Source organism: Dermochelys coriacea, chromosome 14 (assembly GCF_009764565.3).
Source record: "Dermochelys coriacea isolate rDerCor1 chromosome 14, rDerCor1.pri.v4, whole genome shotgun sequence".
Classification (NCBI taxonomy): Eukaryota; Metazoa; Chordata; order Testudines; family Dermochelyidae; genus Dermochelys; species Dermochelys coriacea.
Genome location: NC_050081.1, coordinates 30,514,141 through 30,534,343, shown reverse-complemented (window position 1 = coordinate 30,534,343; position 20,203 = coordinate 30,514,141). Strand labels below are relative to the sequence as shown.

Sequence of the window (20,203 nt, the reverse complement as noted above, 5' to 3'; positions counted from 1 at the left end):
CGGGAGCTCTTCCTGTGGGGCAATGGATCTCAGCTCTCTGGAAGCATGTTTCATCTGAGGATGGTCTGGGCAGGGGAAGCAGACTGGTGGCTGGTCTGGGTTTCAGTGGAGGGTGGTCGGTGAGGGGAAGGGGAGGAGAAAACACTGGGTACTTGGTAGATGGGTCATTTCAGGGTCTGGGGGGAGCAGGTGTATCAGTGGGGATACATTTCTGTGGCTTTCACACACTTTCCAATGTAGAGAAGAGGCAAAAATCCCCCTTGTAGTTTGAGACTGAATTGTCCCTGCAGCTCCTAAGGCCCTTCGGGGTGAGTGCAGGGGGACATTTTTGAGGGGAGCAGCGAGGGGCCCTGCAGGACTGAAGTTCATAGAATCATAGAACTGGAAGGGACCTCAAGAAGTCATTTAGTCCAGTCCCCTGCACTCATGGCAGTACCAAGTATTATCTCTAAACCATCCCTGACAGGTGTTTGGAGATCTTTAAGAGCAGGTTAGACAATGATGGAGATTTCACAACCTCCCTAGGCAATTTATTCCAGTGCTTAACCACTCTGACAATTAGGAAGTTTTCCTAATGTCCAACCTAAACCTCCCTTGCTGCAATTTAAGCCCATTGCTTCTTGTCCTATCCTCAGAGGTTAAGAACAATTTTTCTCCCTCCTCCTTGTAACAACCTTTTAAGTACTTGAAACCTGTTCTCATGTCCCTTCTCAGTCTTTTCTTTTCCAAACTAAACAAACCCAATGTTTTCAATCTTCCCTCATAGTTCATGTTTTCTAGACCTTTAATCATTTTTGTTGCTCTTCTCTGGACTTTCTCCAATTTGTCCACATCTTCTCTGAAATGTGGCGCCCAGTTGGGGCCTAAGCAGCATGGAATAGAGGGGAAGAATGACTTCTCATGTCTTGCTTGCAACTACTTACTTAAAATTAGTTATAAAACAGCAAGAGCTGCCGATCTGAAGTGACAGGATGTCAGTGATGCTCAATTTATTCGCAAAAAGAAAAGGAGTACTTGTGGCACCTTAGAGACTAACAAATTTATTAGAGCATAAGCTTTCGTGAGCTACAGCTCGCTTCATCGGATGCATCCGATGAAGTGAGCTGTAGCTCACGAAAGCTTATGCTCTAATAAATTTGTTAGTCTCTAAGGTGCCACAAGTACTCCTTTTCTTTTTGTGAATACAGACTAACATGGCTGCTACTCTGAAACCTGTCAATTTATTTGACGTCTCTGCAGCTACAGGGAGGCAGGGGACAGAGATCAGAGAACTCATAGGAATACATTCCCCCGAAAGGATTTTGCTGTTCCTGTGTGGGCAGTATGGTGTAATAGAGCGGGGGCTATTGGTTCTCTGAACTCCTGGGATCTAGTCTCAAATCTGAGTGGAGTGAGGGTAGAGAGCCTGGCAGTCAGGGCTCTTGGATTCAATACCCAATTCTGCTAGTGTCCCCTTATGCGATCTTGGTTCATTCTCTTCCTTTCCTCTCTGTGGGTCCGTTCCTCCCATCTCTACAATGGGGATAATAGCAGATGCCAACCTCCATCTGGAGATGTGAGGGGTCGCTGATAATGGTGTGGTCAGTGGCTCAGGAGGACAGAGGTGCCAAGAGAGGGAAAATGTCATTATTATTATTACTTTATTGTATTATTCTCTGATACTCTCCTATCCCTTCCCAGCTCTCTCTGTTGGGGGGATGGTTTTCCTGAGTTAGCTTGAGTCCCTTGTCCATGTTTTCAGGCATGGGATTATGCCTGAAATAGCTTCCTGGGAAGGGATTCTACCCTTCTCTGTGGACAGAGGGTGGGGGAGATGGGGTCTTATGGGTCTGTTTCAAGTTTCGGGGAGCCTTTATGTCTCTTTGACTTTTTTACCTCAGTAGGTTTCTTTTTTGCCCAAATAAATGTCTAATAAAACATTCCTGGTCTGTCCTGGTCCCCCAGGAATTTCCTTCATTTTTGGGCTCTAGGGCCAGGGGAAAAGTTCCCCAGACCTGTTCAGTTTCCTTCCTGAGGAGTTTCAGAGTAGCAGCCATGTTAGTCTGTATTCGCAAAAAGAAAAGGAGTACTTGTGGCACTTTAGAGACTAACAAATTTATTTGAGCATAAGCTTTTGTGAGCTACAGCTCACTTCATCTAATGCATTCCTGAGGAGGAATCACTTACTCCCCAGCCCTTCTGCTGATGTCTCTTGTGAGGTCTAAAGTTTTAATTTCAGGACAGGGCCATGCAGCTGTCAGAGAACTCAGCTAATTTACCTTCTTCTTCGTGTTTCTGGACCATGTTGCAATTTGAAAAAAAACAATGAGTGCTGTGTACTTTGCATGGGTTTTATTAGAAAATATAATCAAGCAAATATGTAGATTAAACAAACATATAACTGAGGCTAAAACTACTCTAACTTCTCTAAACTCAGATGGAGTTGATCATGGTATTGTTTCCGGGTTTTTTTGGATCATCGATTTCCAGTCGAATTAATACCGCAGGTATTCAATCCCGAGGCTGACGAAAGAAAGAATTGCTTTTAGTTAATCCTGCGGCAGGAGACCGAAGGAGGTGCCTTTAATCTAACACCCTCTGTGACAGATGCAAGACCTTGGAAGTATGGAAACGTAAAAGACTATTGCAATGATATGTGCCATCGGCATTTTGTATCTCTAAATGTTATATATACCTCTGGGAAGTAGGGATTATATGATTGCCCCATGCGGGAGGATAACTGAGCTTCTCCAAGAACTAAATCCAGTGGTGGTTAATTACTGAAGATCCCAGGTTTCAGAGTAGCAGCCGTGTTAGTCTGTATTCGCAAAAAGAAAAGGAGTACTTGTGGCACCTTAGAGACTAACAAATTTATTTGAGCATAAGCTTTCGTGAGCTACAACTCACTTCATCGGATGCATTTGGTGGAAAATATAGTGGGGAGATTTATATACACACACAGAGAACATGAAACAATGGGTTTTATACACACTGTAAGGAGAGTGATCACTTAAGATGAGCCATCACCAGCAGCGGGGGAAAGGAGGAAAACCTTTCATGATGACAAGCAAGGTAGGCTATTTCCAGCAGTTAACAAGAACATCTGAGGAACAGTGGGGAGTGGGGTGGGGGGGAGAAATAACATGGGGAAATAGTTTTACTTTGTGTAATGACTCATCCATTCCCAGTCTCTAGTCAAGCCTAAGTTAATTGTATCCAGTTTGCAAATTAATTCCAATTCAGCAGTCTCTCGTTGGAGTCTGTTTTGAAGTTTTTTTTTGTTGAAGGATAGCCACCCTCAGGTCTGTAATCGAGTGACCAGAGAGATTGAAGTGTTCTCCGACTGGTTTTTGAATGTTATAATTCTTGACATCTGATTTGTGTCCATTTATTCTTTTACGTAGAGACTGTCCAGTTTGACCAATGTACATGGCAGAGGGGCATTGCTGGCACATGATGGCATATATCACATTGGTAGATGCGCAGGTGAACGAGCCTCTGATAGTGTGGCTGATGTGATTAGGCCCTATGATGGTGTCCCCTGAATAGATATGTGGACAGAGTTGGCAATGGGCTTTGTTGCAAGGATAGGTTCCTGGGTTAGTGGTTCTGTTGTGTGGTGTGTGGTTGCTGGTGAGTATTTGCTTCAGGTTGGGGGGCTGTCTGTAAGCAAGGACTGGCCTGTCTCCCAAGATCTGTGAGAGTGATGGGTCGTCCTTCAGGATAGGTTGTAGATCCTTGATGATGCATTGGAGAGGTTTTAGTTGGGGGCTGAAGGTGATGGCTAGTGGCGTTCTGTTATTTTCTTTGTTGGGCCTGTCCTGTAGTAGGTGACTTCTGGGTACTCTTCTGGCTCTTTCAATCTGTTTCTTCACTTGAGCAGGTAGGTATTGTAATTGTAGGAATGCATGATAGAGATCTTGTAGGTGTTTGTCTCTGTCTGAGGGGTTGGAGCAAATGCGGTTATATCGTAGAGCTTGGCTGTAGACAATGGATCGTGTGGTATGATCTGGATGAAAGCTAGAGGCATGTAGGTAGGAATAGCGGTCAGTAGGTTTCTGATATAGGGTGGTGTTTATGTGACCATTGCGTATGAGCACCGTAGTGTCCAGGAAGTGGATCTCTTGTGTGGACTGGTCCAGGCTGAGGTTGATGGTGGGATGGAAATTGTTGAAATCCTGGTGGAATTCCTCAAGGGCTTCTTTTCCATGGGTCCAGATGATGAAGATGTCATCAATGTAGCGCAAGTAGAGTAGGGGCATTGGGGGACGAGAGCTGAGGAAGCGTTGTTCTAAGTCAGCCATAAAAATGTTGGCATACTGTGGGGCCATGTGGGTACCCATCGCAGTGCCACTGATTTGAAGGTATACATTGTCCCCAAATGTGAAATAGTTATGGGTGAGGACAAAGTCACAAAGTTCAGCCACTAGGTTTGCTGTGACATTATCGGGGATACTGTTCCTGATGGCTTGTAGTCCATCCTTGTGTGGAATGTTGGTGTAGAGGGCTTCTACATCCATAGTGACTAGGATGGTGTTTTTAGGAAGATCACCAATGGATTGTAGTGTTGAGTTATGTTCTTGTTAACTGCTGGAAATGGCCTACCTTGCTTGTCACCATGTGAGGTTTTCCTCCTTTCCCCCCTCTGCTGCTGGTGATGGCTCATCTTAAGTGATCACTCTCCTTACAGTGTGTATGATAAAACCCATTGTTTCATGTTCTCTGTGTGTGTATATCAATCTCCCCACTGTATTTTCCACCAAATGCATCCGATGAAGTGAGCTGTAGCTCACGAAAGTTTATGCCCAAATAAATTTGTTAGTCTCTAAGGTGCCACAAGTACTCCTTTTCTTTTTAAAGATCCCAGGGCAGTTAAACAGCCCAAGAGCAGCACCACCTCCTGGGATGAATTGCATAGACTGGCTCAGACCAGGTTCAAGAGGCCCAGGAGTCAAAGAAGGAGCATGTGATATAAAGGGCCGTCCTGAGCTGATTGAAATCCCTCATTATGATTTAGTAGCCAAGAGGGCAAAACCCTGCTGGAAGGACTGGAAACCTAAGAGAGTCGCCCTGTGGAAGACGGTTGATTAGCATACATGCAGACTGGTGGTTGTTTTATGATATGTGTTCTCTGTAATGTTTTTGTCCTAAAATAAATGTACCATGCTCCGTGAAAGCTGGCTGGTCACTGTAACCCTGAAAGCCCCTTCTGAAGTCCCGCAAAACCCCTTCTCACCCCAACAGGTGGCAGCATAATGTTCATGTTTAGCTCCCAGTCGTCCCTTCCTCCCAGTGGCTGCAGTGGAGACAAGAGCTAGCAAACAGAGCTGTAAACAGGGGAGTTTGAGTGGGAGTTTGTAAAGGGAGTTTGTATTGTGGTGCTTGTTTGGGGTTTGCTTTTGCTGTGGGGGGTAGTCTTTTTGGTTTGGCTTGTATTTCCCAGATTATCAGGATTTAGGTGGGAAGGCGATGATGGATACAGAGGCAGCAGTGGGAGTGACTCCTGTAGTGGAAGACACACTGAGGATGACTGGATGTGGAAGCTATGGTATGTCCATGATCCTGGAGGGGGGACCTGGTAAGAGTTTTTTCTGCATGAAATGCCGTCTGATAGAGCTGATGGAGGAAAAGATCTGAGGTCTGGAGATGCAGGTGGAAAGTCTGGTTGAGTTTAGGAAGGGGTTTGAGCAGATGATGGAGCAAAGACATGAGGTATCTGAAGGGAAAAGCTCAGACTTACAGATGGAAGCAGGGCTGGGGAATTTTGAGGGGAGACTGGGTGAGGAAAGTGGTCAGTGGAAGCATGTGACTAAAAGAACCAGGCAGAGGAAAAGACGGGCTAGTGAAGGAGAAATAGAGCTTAGGAACAGGTTTGCAGAGTTGGAAAATGAAGAAGGGGCTCAGCAGGTAGTCGCTGAAGGTGGAAGGGCAAGGAAGAAGAGAAGAGAGGCTAGTCCTATAGGAAAAGGGGAAGAGTCAAGGGAGACTATACCAAATACAAGCCCCAGGAGGATACAGGATGGGTTGAAGAGGATTATAAGAGAAAATAGGAATGGAAAGAACTTGCAGCCAGAGGGAACAGGGGAGAGACTGGAGAATAGCACTGTCACCAGGAAAAGGCAGGTCTATGTGATCGGGGACTCTTTATTGAGAAGAATAGACAGGCCTGTAACTAGAGCTGATCCAGAGAATAGAAGGGTGTGCTGTCTTCCAGGTGCTAAGATACGGGATGTAGACTTGAGGTTGAAAAGGATCCTAAAGGGAGCGGGAAAGAATCCCCTAATTATCCTTCATGTGGGGACAAATGATACGGCTAGATTCTCGCTGGAAAGTATTAATGGAGACTATGCTAGGCTGGGGAAGACGCTTAAGGAAATAGAGGCTCAGGTGATCTTTAGTGGGATCCTGCCTGTTCCTAGAGAAGGGCAACAAAGGTGTGACAAGATTATGACTGTCAACAGATGGCTTAGGCAGTGGTGCTATAAGAAGGGCTTTGGGATGTATGGTCACTGGGAGGCATTCATGGACAGAGGACAGTTCTCTTGGGATGGACTTCATCTGAGTAGGGAAGGAAATAGACTTCTAGGATGGAGGCTGGCACAACTGATAAAGAAAGCTTTAAACTAGGAATTTGGGGGAGATGGTTGGGAGATGTCCAGGTAATCTCCACGCCAGATTTTAGCATTGAAAGAGAAGAAGATGAAGTAAGAAAAGATACACCCCCCATTGGTAGGAGAATGTATATAAGGAGCGAGGGCAGTGTGGATACCAGTCTAATAGGTTATACTGGCTGTAGAATGACTGTGCCTAATAGGGTACAAAATGTGAGCGAGGCCAAACAGCAAAAATTAAGATGTTTGTACACCAATGCGAGGAGCCTAGGTAACAAAATGGAGGAACTAGAGCTACTGGTGCAGGAAGTGAAACCAGATATTATAGGGATAACAGAAACATGGTGGAATAGTAGTCATGACTGGACTACAGGTATTGAAGGGTATGTGCTGTTTAGGAAAGACAGAAACAAAGGTAAAGGTGGTGGAGTAGCATTGTATATCAATGATGAGGTAGAATGTAAAGAAATAAGAAGTGATGCAATGGATAAGACAGAGTCCGTCTGGGCAAAAATTACATTGGGGAAGAAAACTAGTAGATCCTCTCCTACGATAGTGCTTGGGGTGTGCTATAGACCTCTGGGATCTAATTTGGATATGGATAGAGCCCTTTTTAATGTTTTTAATAAAGTAAATACTAATGGAAACTGTGTGATCATGGGAGACTTTAACTTCCCAGATATAGACTGGAGGACGATGGTAGTAATAATAATAGGGCTCAGATTTTCCTAGATGCAATAGCTGATGTATTCCTTCATCAAGTAGTTGCTGAACCGACTAGAGGGGATGCCATTTTAGATTTAATTTTGGTGAGTAGCAAGGACCTCATAGAAGAAATGGTTGTAGGGGATAATCTTGGCTCAAGTGATCATGAGCTAATTCAGTTCAAACTGAACGGAAGGATTAACAAAAATAAATCTGCAACTAGAGTTTTTGATTCAAAAGGGCTGACTTTCAAAAATTAAGGACATTAGGGAAGTGGATTGGACTGAAGAATTTATGGATATAAAGGTAGAGGAGGCCTGGGATTACTTTAAATCAAAGCTGCAGAAGCTATCGGAAGCCTGTATCCCAAGAAAGGGGAAAAAATTCATAGGCAGGAGTTGTAGATCAAGCTGGATGAGCAAGCATCTTAGAGAGGTGATTAAGAAGAAGCAGAAAGCATACAGGGAGTGGAAAATGGGAGGGATCAGCAAGGAAAGCTACCTTATTGAGGTCAGAACATGTAGGGATAAAGTGAGAGAGGCTAAAAGTCGAGTAGAGTTGGACCTTGCAAAGGGAATTAAAACCAATAGTAAAAGGTTCTGTAGCCATATAAATAAGAAGAAAACTAAGAAAGAAGAAGTGGGGCCGCTAAACACTGAGGATGGAGTGGAGGTTAAAGATAATCTAGGCATGGCCCAATATCTAAACAAATACTTTGCCTCAGTCTTAATAAGGCTAAAGAGGATCTTAGGGATAATGGTAGCATGACAAATGGGAATGAGGATATGGAGGTAGATATTACCATATCTGAGGTAGAAGCGAAACTCAAACAGCTTAATGGGACTAATTTGGGGGGCCCAGATAATCTTCATTCAAGAATATTAAAGGAATTGGCACCTGAATTGCAAGCCCATTAGCAAGAATTTTTAATGAATCTGTAAACTCAGGAGTAGTACCGAATGATTGGAGAATTGCTAATATAGTTCCTATTTTTAAGAAAGGGGAAAAAAAGTGATCCGGGTAACTACAGGCCAGTTAATTTGACATCTGTAGTATGCAAGGTCCTGGAAAAAATTTTGAAGGAGAAATTAGTTAAGGACATTGAAGTCAATGGTAAATGGGACAAAATACAACATGGTTTTACAAAAGGTAGATTGTGCCAAACCAACCTGATCTCCTTCTTTGAGAAAGTAACAGATTTTTTAGATAAAGGAAATGCAGTGGATCTAATTTACCTAGATTTCAGTAAGGTGTTTGATACCGTGCCACATGGGGAATAATTATTTAAATTTGAAAGGATGGGGATCAATATGATCATCAAAAGGTGGATAAGGAATTGGTTAAAGGGGAGACTACAACAGGTCCTACTGAAATGCGAACTGTCAGGTTGGAGGGAGGTTACCAGTGGAGTTCCTCAGGGATCAGTTTTGGGACCAATCTTATTTAATCTTTTTATTACTGACCTTGGCACAAAAAGTGGGAGTGTGCTAATAAAGTTTGCAGATGATACAAAGCTGGGAGGTATTGCCAATTCAGAGAAGGATTGGGATATTATACAGGAGGATCTGGATGACCTTGTAAACTGGAGTAATAGTAATAGGATGAAATTTAATAGTGAGAAGTGTAAGGTTATGCATTTAGGGATTAATAACAAGAATTTTAGTTATAAGGTGGGGACGCATCAATTAGAAGTAACAGAAGAGGAGAAGGACCTTGGAGTATTGGTTGATCATAGGATGACTATGAGCCGCCAATGTGATATGGCTGTGAAAAAAGCTAATGCGGTTTTGGGATGCATCAGGAGAGGTATTTCCAGTAGGGATAAGGAGGTTTTAGTACCATTATACAAGGCACTGGTGAGACCTCACCTAGAATACTGTGTGCAGTTCTGGTCTCCCATGTTTAAAAAGGATGAATTCAAACTGGAGCCGGTACAGAGAAGGGCTACTAGGATGATCCGAGGAATGGAAAACTTGTCTTATGAAAGGAGACTTAAGGAGCTTGGCTTGTTTAGCCTAACTAAAAGAAGGTTGAGGGGAAATATGATTGTTCTCTATAAATATATCAGAGGGATAAATACAGGAGAGGGAGAGGAATTATTTAAGCTCAGCACCAATGTGGACACAAGAACAAATGGGTATAAACTGGCCACCAGGAAGTTTAGACTTGAAATTAGACGAAGGTTTCTAACCATCAGAGGAGTGAAGTTTTGGAATAGCCTTCCAAGGGAAGCAGTGGGGGCAAAAGATCTATCTGGTTTTAAGATTCTACTCGATAAGTTTATGGAGGAGATGGTATGATGGGATAATGTGATTTTGGTAAGTAATTGATCTTTAAATATTCAGGGTAAATAGGCCTAATCCCCTGAGATGGGATATTAGATGGATGGGATCTGAGTTACCCAGGAAAGAATTTTCTGCAGTATCTGGCTGGTGAATCTTGCCCATATGCTCAGGGTTTAGCTGATCGCCATATTTGGGGTCGGGAAGGAATTTTCCTCCAGGGCAGATTGGAGAGGCCCTGGAGGTTTTTCACCTTCCTCTGTAGCATGGGGCACGGGTCACCTGAGGGAGGCTTCTCTGCCCCTTGAAGTCTTTAAACCACGATTTGAGGACTTCAGTAGCTCAGACATAGGTGAGGTTTTTCATAGGAGTGGGTGGGTGAGATTCTGTGGCCTGCGTTGTGCAGGAGGTCGGACTAGATGATCAAAATGGTCCCTTCTGACCTTAGTATCTATGAAACTCAGATAGAGGATCATCCTGGAGCCAAATTTCCAGCCCCAGATTTGCCCAGCCCCAACAGGTAGGAATAGTATAAATAGTATAATAGTTCAAAGTATTTACCAGACTCTCACTGCCAGAGACGAATACCACAGATAAATGAAGAACCACCCAACAAGACCCATGGTTGATGCCCATTCCCCACATACACCCTGGTATCATTTGACTATCATGTGTTCCATGCATTTGGGAAGTTCATCTGCTTTAACAGTGCTGAGATCCCAGGTAAGGAGCCCAATGTTTCTGGACAAACTATCAAAAGTAACAGCACCAAGAGCAACCAGTCATATTTAGCTGTGATACCATAACCAATCAGCTGCAGAGATCCTCTGTGAAGGGGTCTGTGTCATCACTCACCTCCTGAAAATGCCATAGCCTCACATGGATATTTGGAAAATAGATACACCCAGCAGCAGTAGCCGTGGCAGTAGAAAACGGGAGATCAGGAATGCTATCTAACCCTGGCTCTGGGATGACAGTGTGGTGTACTGGTTAGAGGTAGTTCACAAAAGCACTTACCTGTGGAACAATCAATCTGAAAGGCAGCCTGGCTGAGTTGTTAAAATTTAGCTCTAGCAGATTGGTGATCTGGAGTAAAATCCTGGCTCCCTTGAAGCCGGTTTGAAAACTCCCATCAATTTCAGTGGGGCCAGAATTTCACCAGTGGTGTCTATTGCCATCTCTGTCTGAACAGATCTGGTGCGATCTTTCTGTTAATTTATTTGTAAAGTGAGCAGGTGGCAGCTCATGCGTGTTATTAACTCAGGGGCTTCCTGTCTCTCTGCCTGTCCAGCACAGACAAGCTCTCTCTCCCCAACCCTTCTCACGGCGGGGTGCACTGTGGAGGGGGGGCCCCTCGGATGAGAAGCTGGGCAGAGGATGCAGGAACAGTGCAGGGACTTGCATGGAGTCATGGGGGCTATTGTTAACAGGGGCGAACACAGGGAGCGTGGCTGCGGGGGTCTGGGATGGCAAGGCTGAAACCAGAAAGCCCAGAGGTGCCGGGGCTCTGAACTGCCCAGTCCAGAGATGCCAGGGCTCTGAACTGCCCAGCCCAGAGGTGCCGGGGCTCAGCCCTGGCAAGCCCTGGGACAATTAAGCACTGCCTCCCTCCACCTATTTCACTCTCTTGCCCCCTGCACAAATTCTGTGCATCTCTCCTCTCCCCCTTTAGCTCCCATATAATAGCAGGGAGCAGATTCGGAGAGCAGGTGAGGGCAGCAGGCTTCAGCAGCTGTTACTAAGCATGCTCGGATTCCTGCACCTCTCTCCACCCCCACCCCCTTGGGAGGATCTGATTGTTCTGCAGCCTGTGGGGGTGAGCAGGGGGATGTCGGGGGCTGTAGTTCTTTTCACACGCCACTTTTCCCCAGGGAACCCCTAATCTCTGCAGAGAGACGCTCTGGGCATTGCTTGCAGCCTGTCCCACCCAGCCCCAGGGAGGGCTGCAGCCCGGGTTGGTATCGAGGGGCACAGGAAGTGGCTGGATCAGCTGAGAGCGGTGGGTTGTGTCTGTTGTTCGCAGTGGGGAGGCAGAGATGGGCTCCTAGGTGCTTCTGCTTTGCAAATAGTCGCAATAATGAATAATGGTAAGAACAGGGATGAGAGAGCGCGGCTCCTGCATTACAGTTGCTCCTAATCGGAGCTGTCTGAAGTTGTCGCTGCCTCCATTGTGAGCCGGGAGCCCGGGCTGAGCCGCCGCTGCTCCCCAGCGGGTCTGTGCGGGGAGAGCCCTGCGTTAATTCCCCCCCCCCGGGGGGACTTTCTGCGGTGGCTGGAACTAGCCCCTGGGGCAGCCCCGGGCTCTGCCGCCACCAGCCCCTGAGCCGGAGCCTGCAGGTAAGGGCTGATCCAGCTATGGGAGAGCGAGTGCCCGGGAATGGGACAATGGCGGGGGAGAGGGAGGAGACTAAGCGGGGCGGTGTAGTGTCGGTTACCGCTCCGCGGAGGAATGTGCTACGGCGGCACTTATCGATACGTGTGGACTGTAAGAAACTGCGATTGTATTAAACTGCTACCTGATGTAGCAAATGCCTACAGGTAGCGGTTTCTTGCATCGTAGTGTATGTGAAATTGCTACGTGTAGAAATGTGCTACCTGTAGCAGTTTGTGCTATGTATAGATTGTAAGAAGCAGATTTTGTAGAAAGATGCTACTTTATTGGTACATACTTGAAACCTGTTATCATGTTTCAGTTTTCCCTCATAGGTCATGTTTTCTAGACCTTAAATTTTAACAAACTTTATGTGTACTCTCTATGCCATTATCTCAATCGTTAAGATTTTGAATAGAAACATATCCAGAACTGATCCCTGGAGAACCCCACTCGTTATGCCCATCTTATTTATCGTTATGTCCCTCTAGGTTTCATTTCCACAGTTTGTTTATGAGAAAGTCATGGGAGACAGTATCAAAAGGAAAGGAGTACTTGCCGCACCTTAGAGACTAACAAACCAAAGGCAAGATATACATCTACCGCTTGTAAGCTTTTTACATTGTTAAAGAAAGCTATCAGGTTGGTTTTACATGTGAGACTTGCTAAAAAGGGTATTTCAAGCAAGTTGGACCTGTCTCTGCTGCTGGTAGCATGGTCCTACAGATAGCATTTTCACACACACTTATGTGTATAAAGAAAAGGAGTACCCGTGGCACCTTAGAGACTAACAAATTTATTAGAGCATAAGCTTTCATGAGCTACAGCTCACTTCATCGGATGCGAAAGCTTATGCTCTAATAAATTTGTTAGTCTCTAAGGTGCCACGGGTACTCCTTTTCTTTTTGCGAATACAGACTAACACGGCTGCTACTCTGAAACCTGTCACTTATGTGTATGAAACTGCAATCTGTAGGGATGTGCTACCTGTAACACTGAGGGCTGATGAAGCTAATTCCTACAGATTGCAGTTTCTCACACCCCAGGTATGTGAGACTGCTATCTGTAGCAATTTGAAACCTGTAGCAGAGAGATAGTGAATTCTTACCACTACCAGTTCCTGAGAGCTGCGAAGGGTTGTACCTGTGGACGCTCAGGTAAACAGTGTCTCGCAGCCAGCTTGCGGCTTTCCCTTACAAGCCTCAAAGCATAGTTTGAAAACCCCTGACCTAGCACAATAAGCAAACCTATCCTGCTATTTTCATTAGGAGCAAAAGAAACTAACGCTGAATACTGCAGCTGACAATGTGATGTAAACAAGTATCACACAGATCTCTCTCTTGTTAGAAGAGCTTTCTGCTAAACTCTGGTTTCAGAGTAGCAGCCGTGTTAGTCTGTATTGGCAAAAAGAAAAGGAGTACTTGTGGCACCTTAGAGACTAAGAAATTTATTTGAGTATAAGCTTTTGTGAGCTACAGCTCACTTCCAGCCCAGTCACATTCCCTACCTTCATCTGCCTTCTCTCACTCAGCACAAAATGAAATACACACAAGATGACATTTGGAAAGATAAGAGTTTCAGTTGATGAACCTGCCAGATAATAGCTGCTGCTGCTGGAAATATAGTGGGGGAATATACCAGAGAGATTACACTTATCAGGCCTTTTGAGAATTTACCAGGGCAATCCAGAAATTTTATAATTCGAGATTCTGAAGAAAAGTACAGGGAAATAAGAGCCAGGATTTCTACTGACTTGCTATGTAACCTTTGGCATGTTACATCACCTTGTGTGCCTCCAGTTTGTCCTCTCAACTTTCCCCTGCCCTGTTAACTCAAGAGTAAATAGGCCAGCTACAATTCTGATTTCAGCAGCAGATCTTTACACCCCTCTGGATCTATCACCAAGTGTTAGATAGAAGTTGTTGTGCCTCCCACCTCTCTTGTGTGGTGTAGTGGACAAAAGAGATAGAGAAATGATTTTTGCAAACAAACATTCCATTCCTACATTGAAACTATTGACATGCTTAATAAATGGAAGTGTGTCAACAAATTCTTTAAAAACAACTGTGTGGTAAGCAATACCTTTGAGAAACCATTCTCTGTCTTCATCATCCTCCATAACCATGTCATCAAAATCACCTGGGTGACTGCTTGAAACTCCTGACACTACACACCCCTCCTTTTCCACGTGTGTGACCTCCACTTGGCTGTTGTGAGGCTTGTGAGATACATTGCCGCCCATTTCTCCTACCTCTGAGGTTTTCACAGTGTCATCCACAGCAGTTTCCTTTTCCATGTTTCTCTGTGATATGTTTTCCTCACCGAATTTTGGAGGCTCTTTAAATACTTTTAGTTGGGAGATACTGTACAATGTTTCTAAACCTTTTCCTAACTTGTTCTGTAATTTAACTCTTTTGCCCTCTACAGCGGCAATTTTGTATGGCCCCACATAGGTATAGAATCATAGAATATCAGGGTTGGAAGGGACCTCAGGAGGTCATCTAGTCCAACCCCCTGCTCAAAGCAGGACCAGTCCCCAACTAAATCATCCCAGCCAGGGCTTTGTCAAGCCTGACCTTAAAAACTTCTAAGGAAGGAGATTCCACCACCTCCCTAGGTAATGCATTCCAGTGTTTCACCACCCTCCTAGTGAAAAAGTTTTTCCTAATATCCAACCTAAACCTCCCCCACTGCAACTTGAGACCATTATTCCTTGTTCTGTCATCTGCTACCACTGAGAACAGTCTAGATCCATCCTCTTTGGAACCCTCTTTCAAGTAGTTGAAAGCAGCTATCAAATCCCCCCTCATTCTTCTCTTCCGCAGACTAAACAATGCCAGTTCCCTCAGCCTCTCCTCATAAGTCATGTGTTCCAGTCCCCTAATCATTTTTATTGCCCTCCGCTGGACTCTTTCCAATTTTTCCACATCCTTCTTGTAGTGTGGGGCCCAAAACTGGACACAATACTCCAGATGAGGCCTCTCCAATGTCGAATAGAGGGGAATGATCACGTCCCTCGATCTGCTGGCAATGCCCCTACTTATACATCCCCAAATGCCATTGGCCTTCTTGGCAACAAGAGCACACTGTTGACTCATATCCAGCTTCTTGTCCATTGTAACCCCTAGGTCCTTTTCTGCAGAACTGCTGCCGAGCCATTCGGTCCCTAGTCTGTAGCGGTGCATGGGATTCTTCCATCCTAAGTGCAGGACTCTGCACTTGTCCTTGTTGAACCTCATCAGATTTCTTTTGACCCAATCCTCTAATTTGTCTAGGTCCCTCTGTATCCTATCCCTACCCTCCAGCGTATCTACCTCTCCTCCCAGTTTAGTGTCACCTGCAAACTTGCTGAGGGTGCAATCCACACCATCCTCCAGATCATTTATGAAGATATTGAACAAAACCGGCCCGAGGACCAACCCTTGGGGCACTCCATTTGATACCAGCTGCCAACTAGACATGGAGCCATTGATCACTACCCATTGAGCCCGACAATCTAGCCAACTTTCTATCCACCTTATAGTCCATTCATCCAGCCCATACTTCTTTAATTTGCTGGCAAGAATACTGTGGGAGACCGTGTCAAAAGCTTTGCTAAAGTCAAGGAACAACACGTCCACTGCTTTCCCCTCATCCACAAAGCCAATTATCTCATCATAGAAGGCAATTAGATTAGTCAGGCATGACTTGCCCTTGGTGAATCCATGCTGACTGTTCCTGATCACTTTCCTCTCCTCTAAGTGCTTCAGAATTGATTCCTTGCGGACCTGCTCCATGATTTTTCCAGGGACTGAGGTGAGGCTGACTGGCCTGTAGTTCCTCAGATCCTCCTCTTTCCCTTTTTTAAAGGTGGGCACTACATTAGCCTTTTTTCCAGTCATCCGGGACTTCCCCCGATCGCCATGAGTTTTCAAAGATAATGGCCAATGGTTCTGCAATCACATCCGCCAACTCCTTTAGCACTCTCGGATGCAGCGCATCCGGCCCCATGGACTTGTGCTCGTCCAGCTTTTCTAAATAGTCCCGAACCACTTCTTTCTCCACAGAGGGCTGGTCACCTGCTCCCCATGCTGTGCCGCCCAGTGTAGCAGTCTGGGAGCTGACCTTGTTCATGAAGACAGAGGCAAAAAAAGCATTGAGTACATTAGCTTTTTCCACATCCTCTGTCACTAGGTTGCCTCCCTCATTCAGTAAAGGGCCCACACTTTTCTTGACTTTCTTCAAGGTTGAAGCTTCCCTCCCTTTCTTGTTTTCCTTCTCGCATTCAGTAGCATGACAGTCTCACCAACCTTGAATGTTATTTCCTCATGTTTATGAATTTTAGTTTTGGCATACTGTATTTATTGCTTTTCTTGTGCTTTTGAAATATTACTAATAGTTTCAGCATCACATCTAGCTTCAATTTTCATGATGTACTCTTTGTAGTATTCTTCATCGAGTTTCTCGAAATCTGTTGGCTTTGGAAACGAATGGAGAAGGACTTCTGTTTGTAAAATGAACAATCGCAGAATAACATATGCACCTGAAAGCTGAAGGACACTTACAGTGTAGTTGTCTGAGACTTGGTCTGGGAATCTGGCCTCAAAGCCATACAGTAGTCGATAGGGTAACAATTTGCTTGTCGTGTTTGGTTCTCAAAGAAAATACGTCACCAAGAAATTCATCCCAATTAGTTGCACTGTCATCAACCAACTTGCACAATGTTCTGTAAAAAATGGTGATGGATTATTTGTGGGGGAAGGGGAAAGGATTGTCTTTACTGAGAGAAATTGTATGCAATCGAAAAGGCGTAAAGAGGCCATCCTAGTGCAGTGGGATAATTCCTTTTACTTGAAATAAAAGACAAGTTGAGTTTCAATGTACTAAAAATTTGAAGCAATTTGTAGCTTCTGTCATAGTGCATTCTCCTTTCTATTAATACTGTAATTTTTCCTGCCCTAAAATTACCTTTTGATGGATTTGTTTGTGTTTGCAGCTAATCCATTGGTTTGTGGATGGTATGGGCTGGTGAAGCTATGCTGTATTCCCAATTTTTTGAACATCTCTAGGTTAAGCTGAAAGTAAAAACTGTATGCAATAAACTTTCCTTTGGACAGGTTTGGTGTGTAACCCTAACCCTTTCCCTTGATACCTTACAAGGCATGCTTTATATGTAAGATCATGATTATATGAACATGAGGAATATGGGGTACATTCCCCCAAGATATAGAGTGTCACACATTCATTTTCTGATATAGCTGTAAAACTACACTTAAAAGTTTTCTAAATAAATCACTGTTTAAAAATATATAGTGTGTACCTTCTAGAAATGAAACGTGTATCTAACCCTGAGTTGTGAAGAATATGTATTAAGGCTATAACAACCACCAAGAATGCACTTTTATCTAGAAAACCATGATTAAATCGAGGCTTCCTGACTCGTGATTTAAATTATGTTTTAAATCAATTTGATTTAAATCAAATCCACCATGGTTTAGGGATAGTGTCACAGCCTTATGGACATGTTTATTACTCAAGAAATCTTAAAAGTGACACTTTCGCTGAATGACAAGATGCTTAGTCGCCATCTTCAAAATACCCATTAGACAAACACTTGGTACCAAACACATTTTTAGAGTAGAGAGAACCAACACCACATTCCTATATTTTCAGGACTGTTTAAAAAACATTTTGCAAGTGGAATTTCACGGCTATTGTATTAAAAACCCTTAATGAAAATCTGAGCATTTAAAAAGAAATCTTTATTAGTCCCTTTCCACTGCATAGTAGGTCATACAGTCTATTAACAAAAAAATAACAACATTGAATGCACACAAAACATTGAGAGTAGTGACAAGCATTATAAACAGTATGTGAAATACTTAATTCCTTTGGAAAGCAAGCTCATAGGCAGAAAATCTACCATTGTGCTTTATGGTTGTAAAGGTATCTTGGGGTTGTAGATGTGTGTTCATTATATTTTGAAAGGCAAAACTATGAATGGGTTGAACAAAGAATTTGATCAGTCCCTCAGGATAAGTACATTGGCTATTAGCCAAGATAATCAGGGATGCAGCCCCATGCTCTGCATGTCCCTAAACCGTCCTTTGACTGCCAGATGCTGGGAGTGGACAATGGGCTGGTTCACTGAGTCATTGCCTGGTCTGATCATTCCCTTAGAAGCATCTGGCATTGGCCACTGTCACAAGACAGGATACTAGATTAGGCGGACTATTGGTCGACCCACGATGGCAGTTCTAATTTTCTGCAAAAATTACAATAGGTTTTTTTACAGGGAGAAAGACGTTATAGAAGATAGTATACTGCCTTCATTGAATATTTGAGAATCAAGTTGTACACAACGTCATGTGGAAAAACACTAAGGGCTAGACTGAGAGGCAAAATAACAGTTGCAAAAATGCAATCCCCATTGGTGGATTGACTCAAAACAAAGTTTTGACACTAGGCCAGAAATTCAGTCAGAGTGAAAGTCAGATGATCCAACAGAATAAACATCTGCTCTAAAAATGAGAAGAAAAAATTAGAATTAAAAATTCAGGGAATCCCAGCTGCAGATAAGACAACTTGAGAAACTGCTAGGAGACGCTATGCATTCAGATACAGTGACAAGGGATTCTTTGTTTCTGAGGGGGTATATGTAAAATGTTTCACTGAATTAAATCTCAGGGATTATCTATACTGGCAAGTTAAAGTGCTCTAACTTGCTGCCTCAGGGGTGTGAAAAATCACGCCCCCCCAAGTGCAGCAAGTTTGAGCGCTTTAAAGCGCTAGTTTGGACAGGCTCAGCTCCCAGTGCTTGGAGCTAATCCCCTCGTTGAGGTGGATTACCAGGAGGACTGGCACCCGCTGCAGCGCTTTGAACTTTGTAGTGTAGACATAGCCTCAGTAGGTTAGATCAGACAAAGAGGATCTGCATTGACTAGGCATTGGGATGCCTGTGCCTTTAAGAACCCAGCCCTGGGAAGCCCATGCTGAGAGGTGCTGTCTGTGAGAGGGGAAATAAAAAAGCCCCTTTACCCCCACCATTTTTGCAAGCAATGGTGTCTCAATCCCCCTGGGGTAACTGTTACCCCCTGTGCCCCTGCCTGTGCCAAGTTTTGCCCTCTGACACCCTCTGCCAGTGCCTCACCCCAAGCTTAACTCCTGCTCCTTCCCCCCAGGCCTGATTTTCCCTTTAGCCCTTCTCCTAATGTTGCCTCCAGCTGCTTGACCCCCCTGCTCAGACTCTGGCCACCCCCCTCCTCCATTTTGTCCCCTTTGCCCCTTTTTAACCCCTGTCAAAAGCAGTCTGCAGAACCTTTCAGCGAATAAGGGCAGGGTGAAGGGCAGTGGCTTCAGCAGATAAACTGAGCATGCTCAGTGCACCATGAGTAGCACATTCCCAGGGAGAGCAGCATCCTACATTACAGAATACATGCGGAGCTAGGTTAGGTGTGGGACGTTAACTGGACTGTGCTGGACTTGGGCTTTTTTGGGTATGGCTGCATCCATGGTAGCGCTTATAGCAGCGTAAATATATAGGTAAAAAAATCACACCCCCTAGTTGACATTATGATACCAGTGTAACTCCTCTACTTTAGGCCAGAGCTTAATGGCTCTGTGCCTGTTCCCCACATGTAAAATGGGGAAAACGGCACTCTCCTGTCCCTCAGGGGTATTGTGAGGATAAATAATTTTTTAAAGCTGCATGGTGTTCAGGTACTAGGTTTTGGGGGCCAGGTAAGGACCATAGAGAGCGTAGCAGCCCTTGGCGAATATGGTGCGCTAGTTCTGTGTCAGAAACCTCAAGGCCCCTCCGCCCCCAGCTTTTTAGAGGAACTGTGAACTCATGAATCAGTAAGTATCTGCTGCACAGTGTTGGTCTTTAGATGCTAGAGCCGGGGTTCTCAAGCTCTCTCTTTCTGAGCCCCCCGCAACGTGTTATAAAAACTCCACGGCCCTCCTGTGCCATAACAACTGGTTTTCTGCATGTAAAAGCCAGGGCCGGTGTTAGGGGGTAGCAAGCGGGGCGATTGCCCGGAGCCCCATGCCACAGGAGGCCCTGCAAAGCTACATTGCAAAGGTTTCCCCTTCAGCCCTGCATAGCAGGGCTCAGGACCCCAGGCTTCAGACCTATGCAGTGGGGCTTTGGCTTTCTGTCCTGGGCCCCAGCGAGTCTTAATGCTGACCCTGCTTGGCGGAGCCCCTGAAACCTGCTCATGGCCCCTCATCACGCCCCAGACCCTTAATTGAGAACCACCATGCTATAGAAATAG

The 20,203-nt window shown here is 44.7% G+C and overlaps 2 protein-coding genes and 1 long non-coding RNA gene across 9 annotated transcripts in view; 2 read left to right on the top strand and 1 right to left on the bottom strand.

The window, feature by feature from the left end:
* Positions 1–20,203, bottom strand: part of LOC119842502 (zinc finger protein 251-like) — a 503,489-nt gene that overhangs the window by 131,048 nt on the left and 352,238 nt on the right. The gene's annotated exons all lie outside the window — the stretch shown is intronic.
* The window catches only part of LOC119842492 (zinc finger protein 501-like), a 35,523-nt gene that overhangs the window by 4,937 nt on the left and 10,383 nt on the right, over positions 1–20,203 (top strand). Inside the window, exon 1 of one of the 7 annotated variants that reach the window (XM_043496954.1) lies at positions 11,393–11,664. The exons of 1 other annotated variant lie outside the window; for it this stretch is intronic. In XM_043496954.1, the coding sequence (XP_043352889.1) occupies positions 11,655–11,664 (10 nt within the window). In that variant the 5' untranslated portion in view covers positions 11,393–11,654. Of the gene's footprint in view, positions 1–11,392; positions 11,915–20,203 lie in introns of those variants that run through there. 5 more of the 7 variants (XM_038370725.2, XM_043496955.1, XM_038370724.2 and 2 more) reach the window with 5 other exon arrangements.
* Positions 2,154–5,155, top strand: LOC122456636. The gene is made up of 2 exons (XR_006275617.1): positions 2,154–2,772; positions 4,847–5,155. It is a non-coding gene; the product is annotated as an uncharacterized LOC122456636 (long non-coding RNA).